This window comes from Buceros rhinoceros, unplaced genomic scaffold (genome assembly GCF_000710305.1).
Source record: "Buceros rhinoceros silvestris isolate BGI_N320 unplaced genomic scaffold, ASM71030v1 scaffold24750, whole genome shotgun sequence".
In the NCBI taxonomy this organism is placed as follows: Eukaryota; Metazoa; Chordata; class Aves; order Bucerotiformes; family Bucerotidae; genus Buceros; species Buceros rhinoceros.
Window position 1 is genome coordinate 45,020 of NW_010390645.1, and position 11,927 is coordinate 56,946.

Genomic DNA, 11,927 nt, shown 5'->3' on the forward strand with positions numbered 1-11,927 from the left:
AAGAAGTAAGAGTGAAATACATTCATAAAGCAGTGATCATCTGGGGTAACTAACACCTGGACTATATAAAGAAGTATGATAGAAGTTATTACTAATGAATAGTAATAAGCTTAATGCATGCTAAGTACTCAGCTATCAGATCTCTTTTTTCCACTAGAAATTATTTAACTAAACCTCATAATAATAGTAACTAAAATCTTGTGAACATGCCGGTAGTTTGGATGAAAGTAATCCTAATTACATCAACTTCAGATTTTTAATTTGGTCCTCCTAAACCATGCTAAAAGAAAGCCCAGAGCCATTTTAGCTTAGATGGAAACACCTGAAGGGTACAAACTTTGTGCTATTATTGCTTCTCAATTTCTAGAAAAAAAAAAAAACCTGCTGATGAAAATTTGTTTGGACTGAAGAACGTGCTGGATTATTTAAAGTTCTGTTTCAGTGACAGCCAGCGTTGGCTGCTGAAGTGAATTGTATGACTACATTCCCTGTAAAATGTGTCTCCACTTCCTTTCAGGTTGGGAAGCTGATCCAAGAAGCAGCTGGAAGGAGTAATTTGAAGAGAGTTACACTGGAGCTGGGTGGGAAAAGCCCAAACATTATTTTTGCAGATGCTGATTGTAAGTCAGCACTTCCATATTTTTCTTAGAAACATGTTTGTGTGCTGTCTTTTTTTTTTTTTTTTGTCTTTTTTTTTTTCATTTTAGGGTAAAATGGACCAATATAGCTGCATCTAATTGCACTTTTTCATCTTACAGAAGCAGCCTAAGGTGTGTTATTTTTTTATAGAAAGACACCATTTGAACCACAGACCAACAAGAAAACAGAAAAATTATAACCAGTCATATAGAAATGGTGTTATTTACAGTTATGATCCCATAAACATTTGTCATCCTAAACTCTACAGCAAAGTGGTTTAGTGCTTTAAGATGGGAAATACTGTGATTTTTTTTGCTTCACAGCAATTATGAAGAGAGGGCTTTAATTTGCACTTGAGTTGCTAATTTAGTCGGTGCAGTATTCCATTGTTAAACTGTTTTGATAGTAGCTATAAATGGAGAGTATTACTTTTTTTTTAATTTTCACAATTTAAGAATTGTGTATTGAAATGTCCTCATTGCCACAGTCAACAGGGAGCTGAAGATTTTGGCACCTGGATGATGTTGTGCAGCTGAGATTTTTGGCACCTGAGAAGGTACAAGACAGCCATTTAGGACAGGATAAAAACACAAACTGGAAGTTTCTGCTTAAATGATCAGCAATGAAATAGTTAAAAATGTTGATACCTAAATTGCCAGCAGGAGATTTCTAAGTTAACACCCCCTTATGATCAATGGGACAGTTCACACCTTCTTTGAGCTATTGTTTCAGGCTGTGTGCAGGCACACTGTACGCAACGCATTTTTCTGAGAACTCTGTAAGCCAAACGCACAGACAGAAAGATTGGGTCTTTTAATTTAAAAAGGGAAAATGAAGAGAAGAATTACTCTGAATAGCATGAATTACAAGAGTTGGTTGCAATCCTCTACTGGTTTTCAAAACTTAACAATGTGTGAAAGGCTAGGGAAAGCTTAAGAACTTTCAGCAGCTTTTCTACACAGAAATGTTTCACCAAGTTGGGCATCTAGATTATAGCCACAGTCAACCTAAAAAGGCTCCTGTCACCTGGAGCCAGATGCAGATGTTACAGCCTTCCACCCCAATTACTCAGTTCCATGTCCCACGAGAAATCACCACCTCTCAAATGTCCCTAACCTACTAACTCAGACTGGATCACCTGAGGACTTCTAGTAGAGTTATATATGCTGGGTCAGGTTATGGCCTTCCACAGAGGAAGGGGAAACGCTCCTACCTGCCACGCAGAGCTGTAGTTTATCTGTGACTTGCGGGATCTGCCAAATAAGGTAGAGGATCTGGGGGGAAGTTGGAGGCAACAGGGCAATAACAGAGCACAGTCTTCCTCAGGACTGTCTGTTTGACAGTATATCATACTAAAGCCCTCTGGACTTCCTGTAATTGCAACCACCAGCATTTGACCTGAGACTCAGACTTCAAAGCTCTGATTATTTAAGAACAGCAGACAATTTGCTAACCATTCCAAAGGAGCTGTTTGTTCAGTTTGAGGAACACCGTGCCAAAAGTTAGCAGAAAGCATGACAAAGCTGTTTGAAAGTTTAGTGCACCAAAAAAATCAGACAGCCCCTCGTGGTGGAAAACTGTGTTAACAATAGAGGAAGAAACTATCAGTTCTATCCATGGTGTTTTCAGCCTCCGTGGAGCTGCCTGGGAAAATGTGAATGTGGTCCAGGGAACGTCCTATATAAATTTTTTCAAGACCAGACTGAGGGCAGAATAAGGCATTTCTGTCAGATGGAGTTGTCTAGGATGTGCTGAAAGTCAAGCACTGCTGCATGTTTATTCCATAACAGATTACACTTTAAGCAGTATTTGGAAGGACTACAGCTGATAACAAAGGCCTTATCGTGCTGTAGGGCACCACTCTTTAAAGATGAATTCAACATTCTTGTCTAGTCAGCCATTATACCCAATGGGAGAGTTTAGCTCTGAATGTCAACTGGATCCTCTCTCCTGCTTGATAGTCGATGTGTTAGCTGTACCTCCAAGGAAGTGAGTAGAAATCAAGGGTTGATTGTTCTATAATTGACCTGTATTTTTAAAGCCTTACCTGGTCACCTGAGGACAAGATGATGTTTCTGTCTTGCAGAAAAATAATCTGACTTTTTGGAAAGGATAGGTCTTGCCATTATCAAAGTCAAGATCTCTCAAGATGTTGGTTTGCTGTAATTCTCACAAATGCAGTACCAAACCAAGTGCAAACTTGGGATCTCAGACAAATTTTCCCCTCCTCTACTGATCCCAGTCAGACAGACTTCAATACTGTTAGCCACAATCTGCTTCCTAGGGTCTTTTAGGAGTTTTAGCTAATAAATTACACGTTGCTGGCATATAAGACATTGGTGAAGTTGTTCTGGCATAATCTACTCCCATATACACACAAAGGACTGTCTTGATTTAATTTTTGCAGTTGGGTATTAAGTGACGTTTAGTGGCTTGTGTCACAAGATGGCATGTGGAATGTACTGCCTATGGACCCTACTTTACATAGATGATGCCTGAAGTCCCCAGTGGTCCCTTGCAACCTAGTGTTTCTGAAACAGTCGCAATGCTCCTAATGTTCCTCCAGTATAGCTGTGTTCAGGGTGGAATAAATGGGAGGGGGAGGGAAGGGAATCAACTTTACACAAATATTTAAGAACTCTGTATTTTCACAGGGATTATGACACAAAATGAAATCATCTTCATTTATGACCTGACACAACAATAGTATGTTTTTGTTTTTTAAGCAAATCCGACTTCTGCTTTGAAATTTTGGGAATGTGGCACGATGTAATACAGATGACACTGTGTGTAGCAAGTGTGTCTATGATGTTTCAAAGCAACATATGGTGTCTTGGTTTTCAGTGGACTATGCTGTGGAACAAGCTCACCAAGGGGTCTTCTTCAATCAAGGTCAGTGCTGCACCGCAGGCTCGCGGATCTATGTAGAAGAATCTATCTATGAAGAGTTTGTTAGAAGAAGTGTAGAACGTGCAAAGAGGAGAGTGGTGGGGAGTCCTTTTGACCCAACTACGGAACAAGGTCCACAGGTAAAGGAATAGTACTTTGGTGCCACAGACCAGAAGGTGCCTGGAAGTATTTAAATTCTGTCTACTAGGCCAGAGGTCAGTCAGTGCTTACTACTCTCAGCCCAGGGTAGCTAACACCATAAATGTTTTAAAGATTGTAATTCTAATGGAGTAGATAATCTGTGCAGCTCAGAGGTGTTTCATGGAAAGTAAAAACTCTCATCTTAAGTGTCAGTAAGTTTGCCTCCCAGCTTTAACAGCAAGATTCTGATCTTCAGCCTTCAAGATACAGCTGTAAACTGTGAGAAGCTCTCTCAAGTCTCTATGGGCACTTACTTTCAAGAACTGTCTGCAACCATAACTGTGCTTGTAGACTGCTAGAGAGACAGGCATTCTAAGCAAAAGATGGGCAGAATCAGAAACAGGTCTTTAGAAAATGTTCCTTCTGCTAATAACCAGCTGGGCTTATACCATTTTCAGGAAGTTAACTTGGGACAAAAAAATAATTATCTGCTTTGTGCTTACAAACCAGACTGCTTAGCAAGAGTGTGGGTTGAGCCACATACATAAGGGGACACATCCTTAAGAAGCCTGAGCTCGAGGTTACAGTCAGCAGCTATTCATCTTTGGCATCTCCAGCTCAAAGAGCAGTGAATATAAGCATGAGTCCACTCACTAGGACATGACTTGCCTCAAAAAACCAAACAATTCTGACTTGAGTGTCAAGTGCACGGACTACAAGTCAAACAGGTTCTTCTTTCTTTCAGATCGATAAAAAGCAATACAACAAGATCCTGGAACTGATTCAAAGCGGCATTACTGAAGGAGCAAAACTTGAATGTGGGGGTAAAGGGCTGGGAAGAAAGGGCTTCTTCATTGAACCCACGGTGTTTTCCAATGTAACAGATGACATGCGGATTGCCAAGGAGGAGGTATTCACACACATGGGCAAGATCATTTTATGATGTCCTAAACATGTTTTTTTTTCCTTTTGTTTACTTCCTGAGACAAAAGCTTTAGAGTGAAAATTACCTCTATATTAAAAAAAAAGAAAAAAGAGAAGAGTAAAACTCCTCATGCACACAGCAACCGATGACATCAGTTAGGTAAAGAAGCTCAATCTTTGTCTTTGGCTGTAAAGTCTCAGACCTCAAAGAATAAATAAGGGAAGAATGGAATGAGTTCCACTGAGGCAACTGCTTTGGGGAATTCATGCAGTTTTACAGACAGCTATTATCACTATTAAATGTGGCTGTGGGAATTTGTAAAAAGTACAACAGGAAAGAGAAGACAATGAAAAAGCAGAATAAAACAGGAATAAAATGCCTCTCAGTGGGCTGGTTTATTAATTAATGATTACTCTTTGTTGCAGATTTTTGGGCCTGTTCAAGAAATACTGAGATTTAAAACCATGGATGAAGTTATAGAGAGAGCCAACAATTCTGATTTTGGGCTGGTAGCTGCTGTCTTTACAAATGACATAAACAAGGCCCTGACAGTCTCCTCAGCAATGCAGGCTGGGACAGTCTGGTAAGGCAGAAGTTATCGCACTCCTGCTTTTGGAGACAGAGTTTGACTCACTATCATTATGGCACCTCGGTTTTGCACCCTTTGTCTGAAAAATGATTATCTAGACCATCCTAGCGGAGAATCACTAACCAAGATATGGAACAGCTGTAGGGAGGTGTTATGACTCTGCTCACTGCGGGCGAATGCTCTGGAAAATTGGAAAGCGCCTTGCCGGCCCTTAGCATGGCAGCCACAGTGCTGAGTGGCAGTACTGAAAACAAACAACGCAGAGTACCCACAGGCAGCTCTGTGGAGCAGAGGCATCCTGTGAGGGTCCTGTGAAAGGCACAAAGAATCATTTGTTTTCTACGACAAGGAACTGAGGGGACACCTCTTTCCTCTAGTCCTTGGGAATAGGTAATGCCACTTTTAGAGTTCGATAGCTTGCAATTTAGTATGTCAAGCTTGGGCAAACTAAAGATCCAAAAGAAATCAGGGAGAAAAAGGACAAATTCAAACCAAATAGCTTTGTGTAATAAACTGGCACTGAGGTTTGTCAGCAGATTAACAGTTCATTGTTGAAGTGACATCCAAGTGTTAAGTGCCTTCCTCCGGGCCTCACAGGCCAAATCCCATTCTCCTTATAAGTAAGGAGAAGAATGTTGTTTCTATAGCATAAATCCCTGATTTCTTTTCAACATCAGACAAGCTTGTTACTACTAAGAGGTATACGGTGTCCTTTGCTCCAGAAGCTTCATCCCTGAGTTGTCTAGAGGTGTCTCTGACAGTGCAGTTGGACTTAACGCCTCTTCCTGTTACAGGATAAATTGCTACAATGCCCTAAATGCCCAAAGTCCTTTTGGAGGATTCAAAATGTCTGGCAATGGGAGAGAGATGTAAGTATTACACTGCTGTTTTCTAAACTGTTTTCAGCTCTACAACTAGGAAACATTAGTGAATCCTTCCATGCAAATTCAGATCAGGAAATATTCCCATCTGAGGATTGCCATAATATATGATGACTGACAATCACTGCCAGTTCTAAATGCAATTGATTTCCATGGTAAGACCATTTTCTTGTCCTTTTGTTTTCTTTGTTTTGGTTTCTTTGGGCAGTGTTTTATTTGGTTTTGGTTTGGGTTTTGGTTCTTTGTTTGGTTTGGTTTGGAACTCCCTCCTTAGTCTGAAAGGAACTGAAAATTTCTGAGTATGTTTTCTGAACTTACAATCCATGATTTCCAAGAGTTTTTCTTAACCAGCACTTTTGCAGATATATTCTCTTTTGGGTACTTCTGTGTGCTTGTTGACTGGTTTGGTGTAGTTGTTTCAGAGATGTTTTACCATATATTTTGCCTCTTTTGCTATTTTTTCCTTTCTTTACTTTTTCCTACATTTTTAATATAGGTGCATCTGAATTTTATTAAAATGTTATCTATCTCTTCCATATTTATAAACAATGTTAAACGAAATCAGGCCTAGAGAAGGATAGACAAATATGTTTAAATCCCCTTCAAAAAATCACCTTCCATTACAAAGCTTTCTGTCTTTTCTTGTTCCATTTAGAATTGTGCCAAATATTTTGAAACGGAGTTCCACACTCAGATACTGTCCCATGTATCTAATTTAAAGACTTACCAGTTTTTAATTCTCATTACAATCATGAGGAAGTTTAGCAATTGCATCAGCCCCAGATTGGTTACGCGTACAAAGGATGCAATTAATTTCTGTGCAGGAGGCCTGTATACCAGATATGTCTCACCTAAGCTTTCAAAATAGCTTATGGCTAACAGCAAACTCAGCAATAAAACTAAAGTAAGGTCAAACACTTTAAAATACGTTGAAGTATACAACTTGATCTATAAAATAAGCTGTATGTAGTCAGAAATATTTTCCCTCATTAGGGAGTACTTTGAGTAGCACATTCATACTATTCTCCACATTCATGAGTTATGAGGTGATCTCACACTGGCGTAAATATGTCAGCTCATCTAACTCTTATCATTGTGAAAATATTCTAAAACTACTAAGCTCGATAGAGAACATGAGTAACTTGAGACCCAAGAGCGACCCTAGTGACTTCAGGGAGGTTAACTGTGCAATCAAAATATTCACATATTGGTATCGTAGAGTTTTTGAAAAGGTGGGAAACCAGGCAGCACCCCAGCTCCCATGGAATAATCTATGGGAGTTGTACACTTGATCCTCATCTACAGCTTTGAAAACATTTGTTGTAAACAATAAATGTTCGCCATCGCAATAATCTCCATCTCACAAAGATGCCTGAAAAGCTGCTTATGAGTAATTATTCTGCTCCTTTCAGAAGCTCTTTGTCCAGATATCACCTTCTAATTCACCTTCTCCCTCCACATTAATATCTGCATACTTTTTACTAAGATGACAGAGTTTCTTAGATCCCTGTTTTACAGCATAAATAATGTTGCATCAGGCAATTAAAGAACAAAAAAAAAGAAGATAAAATATTCATACCTATGTGTGTCATTGCTAAGCTAATACAGTGTCACAGCCGTATCATAATTGTGTCACTGTGCTGTCTATAGTAGCACTGTATTATATGGCATTTGTTTTGTTCCTGCATTTAAATTCACAGATTTTTAATGCACATGGGGAAAAAAATGAACACAGAAAGTTTTTTTACTTTTACACTCTTTAAAGCTTCTTATCACTACCTGAGTGGTGTAAAATTTAAGTCCTGTAATTAAAAATCAGGTGACTCATCCCAGATAGCCACATGTGGCCATTCTGTATTAGATAGGGTCTCCCAAAATTTTGGTCTCTGACCAAACGTCTTCACGAGAAGGAGGTGCCATTCTACTTCAGAACTATCCTTTAATGTCATGAATTATTATTGTCTGGATAGCTCTGAGATACAGCAGTGCATAGTTGCATTCCCAAAAAGAAGTGCTAGGAAGAGAACAGCCTGGAGTTGTAACTCTTTTCCTTATCTTTTTTTTCTTGGACTGAGGGCGAGAAGAGAGTATGTAATATTTCTTTTTGAAGAGAAATTTGTTCTTCTTCCCTCACACCTACACAACCAGGGGACAGGATCATGAAAATTTGACCTGTGGGCTACTTCCTTTTCCCAGACACAAGCCTTGTTCTCATCCTGATACCAGACTGCAATCCAAGAAGACCCAAAGTGGCCACAGAACAGGATGTTATTACTTCCCGCTTCCCTATATTAGGCTGCGGGGACAAGTGAGCCCTTTAATTGAACACACACTGACTCTTCTGCTTTGAATGTCTGGAATAATCCATCTTCCTATTCGGCAAGAGCAACTTTTTAACTTTTGAAAAATACTTCCCCTAGAATTCATCACAGTTGTCCACTTCCAGACTTTTGGCTAGTAAATAAATGTATAAGGCCCTGAAGCCTTGAACTGAAGAAACAGACAGTAAGTATGTATCATTTTGATTGCCAGGCTAAGATAAGAAACCAACTGGCAGTTGGAACATACCTGAAGGTGCTGGATAATCCATTGGCTAGGTTAGCTATTGACTTGCAAAAATGTGTCCAACAGGTGTCTCGAGTCAAGCCACAGCCCTCCTGAATCAAGCAGAAACTTCCACACAGAGAGACTTACTAGTATTAGTTATTGGACTCCATGCAGCTGCTGGTGACAGCTTCCAGTGAGCCTTAAGGGAAATGTGGCTTGGCTGAGTCTCATAAATAACTACAGGGTTTGGTCACTCTTTGGAGACAAATCTACCACTTTCTACTGAAAGCTGGGGGTAGGTGGTCCAAATCAATGGGAACCTTTCAGACGTCAAAAAAATCTTTACTAATATATTTCCTTGCATGTACTTAGACTGGTAAATCTTAGAATGCCTATTGAATCATCAGTCTGAGTTAAATATCAACCACCGTATAACACGTAAGGCTTACCAAGCCAAGAGGCACATCAGAAAGCTTCAGAACTGCAGGTGGAATGAAATGGGCTGGCAAATACTCATATTCGTGTCCAAATGAATTAACTTTCCAAGAAAGGTTACAGGAGTCCCTATCCTGATGTTATGTTTTATGTAAAATTTACAGCGTAGAGGTAAATCCAAAGTAGACTATACAACACTGGGGGCATACAGAGGGGTTTAATTGCTTTGAACAGTGGCCACTCTACTCCATTCTGAAAGCAACACTTACCAGAAGGAGGTTCTAAGGAGTCCCCCTGAAATATTTATGGTGCAGTTGGCATTAAATCCTGAACGAGGGAATCCAGAGGGAAGGCAGTATCAAACAGTAAACATGCTAATGTGAAATGCCTGTCAACACTTTTTTTATTTGAATGTAAGTTAGGAAGCTCCATTGTGTGGGTTTTAGGGCTGGGGATAAGAATTTAACCAACAAACTACTGTCTGTAAGAGCTTGTGCAAAAGAATTGTCATGTGAGTTCGTGTAGAAGAGATACTCTACTTCCAGACTTTGACTGGACTTGTTTTCAGGTGGAGACATTGTTTGCTTTACATACACAGCATCCAGCAGACATATCAGAACTTAACTAATGACTAGAACACACTTCATTATTCAAAATACGCACAGCCAAATGCAAATACCTATACTTAGAGAAAACAGACATAACTCCCAAGAAGCCATGCGATATACACTCTAAACCTCAGCAGAGCTGCCTAAGAGATGAGCCAGGCCACAAGGGACAACAAAATCTACATAGCATTCAGAAACACCCATTTCTTCAGCAGAAAATGTACCCTGCAGAGCCATGTGTCAGATGACTGAGGCGTATTAAGGGGCTGGCTTCTAGCAGCACAGAGGATCTGAAGTGAGATTCTGTGCCAGGACAAAAAGAGGTCTTCTAGGAAAATCTAGTGGAAAACTGAGTAAGCTAAATGCTCTTTCACAGTACGTGCAAGTGCTGATTTCTGCTGCTGGTTATTTTGTCAAGGAAAAAATGATCAGTGGGTTTGGATTCAAGTTCAGCTTTATCCAGGATTGCGAGTAGTTCATTTTCCACAGCACTCAGTTAGGACCTTATCTGTCTTGAGTGCAAACATAACCAGTTATTTCACTGGTGAGTGGTGGAGGTCTTGGCGTTTGGACATTTTCAAGGTCTGTAAAGGACAGAGGACATCAATTCATTCCCAACTCTTCCATCAACAGGCAGTAAGTATTTCTGGGTTTAATGTCAGATTCTGGAGCCATCCATTGTTCTTTTGACCTAAACTGAAACTTCAGTTTTCTGAAGGATGACATGAAAGGAAAACTTGTACAAAATCATAGTTACATCAAAAATCTACGCTGAGCATTTTAGGTTATATCTTAACTTTATCAAAGAATCACTTTACAGGCTTTTGCTCAATTAAGAATTAGTGTCTGGTGTAAGCTGATGCTGCAATTTGGTTTTTTAGGGGTGAATGTGGATTGAGAGAATATTCTGAAGTTAAAACTGTGACAATAAAGATCCCTCAGAAGAACTCCTAAAATGATGAAGGACCACACTGTGCAGAAGAGCACATCATGCCACCCTCTCTATTCCTTATGGAGACCAGCACTCAGGAATAAAAAGTGTTACACAATATATATTTAAGAAATTAAGTTGCAACATATATACTGGGCACACAACTGCGTATGTAATGCAAACCAATTCTGCATGTTTCCATAAAACTCTCCTGAGAATTGTGACATCTTTATAAAACAACTCATAACAAGAGATAAAATTGCTATTAGACATCATGTAATAATGGTTCTAGCTATAAAACTGTTAAATGCAAATGCATGCACACACACATTTATCTCTTCTTTAAATAAACAAAATAAGTCTTATCTGCTTTCAGGTTGCCTTCTCAAACAGGCTCACCTTGTACAGACATTCTAGCTTCAATCAGGACTTTACAAGGCAGATCTTACCCAAAATGCTAGCAAGGAACAACACAAATGAGTATCATTCGTTTTCTTAAAAGACTCTGAACAGTAATGAGCCAAAAACTGGTATAAAGTTGCCAAAAAAACCCTGGTACAAAGTTGCCAAAAAACCTGGTTGCCAAAAAGTGGCAACTTTCCAATTAGCATGCTCACAAAACAAGGTCAGACTGGGACAGGACTCAAACCATTATATGGACGATGAAATCCAAATACTTATCAGTGAGATTTGGCTTTCACGACCCACAGCGATTTGGTTTTCAAAGCTTAATTTCATAATTACTTTATGCCGTGCTATAAGCAAAAAGCCTCTCTCACTTACAGGAACTTGAAAGCTTTTACCTGCCTGCCAAAAGAGCATGGCCAGACAGGGTGGGAAGGTGCTAAGGAGAACAGGAACAGATCCTAAGGCTTCACAGAGTATTTCAGCTTTCACTGCTTGTCTAGTTTTGTTGTTGTTACTGTTACTGTTCCATCTTTTTTCTTTTTTTTAAACAAGTATATGCACACGCAGACTCTATTTATTTGTCTGCTATTAAACCCCCTGTGATTACACTGGGAATTATGAAGTATTCATTTCAGTAGGAGGAACGCAGCAAAAGCCCACCTGACAAGAAGTAAGCTTGACTTTATTTTCTTAATAAATGATGGCTTGTCATCCTCACCATGCTTGTGAGCCTCAGGTGAGCTTACTGGCTGTTACTGACTTTTCAATTACATCTGTTCTTTTTTTGGCCCAGGACAAAAATATGAACAAGTTATTTTAGAAGTGAGGTGTTTAAAACCTGTCACATTATTACCTGCTGCCTACAGAATCCCTTCCAACTTACAACCAACAAACTAAACACCATTTCTTCTTCTTTCCAGCTGCAGAGCTCATT

At 39.5% G+C, this 11,927-nt stretch overlaps 1 protein-coding gene across 3 annotated transcripts in view; it reads left to right on the forward strand.

The window, feature by feature from the left end:
- ALDH1A2 (aldehyde dehydrogenase 1 family, member A2) overlaps positions 1-10,953 on the forward strand; it is a 55,895-nt gene extending 44,942 nt beyond the window's left edge. For all 3 annotated transcript variants that reach the window (XM_010138574.1, XM_010138581.1, XM_010138588.1), the window contains 6 exons: positions 518-620; positions 3,484-3,668; positions 4,415-4,579; positions 5,020-5,177; positions 5,978-6,052; positions 10,536-10,953. In XM_010138574.1, coding sequence (XP_010136876.1) covers positions 518-620; positions 3,484-3,668; positions 4,415-4,579; positions 5,020-5,177; positions 5,978-6,052; positions 10,536-10,608 — 759 coding nt within the window. In that variant the 3' untranslated portion in view covers positions 10,609-10,953. The remainder of the gene's footprint in view (positions 1-517; positions 621-3,483; positions 3,669-4,414; positions 4,580-5,019; positions 5,178-5,977; positions 6,053-10,535) is intronic.
- The last annotated feature ends 974 nt before the right edge of the window (positions 10,954-11,927 follow it).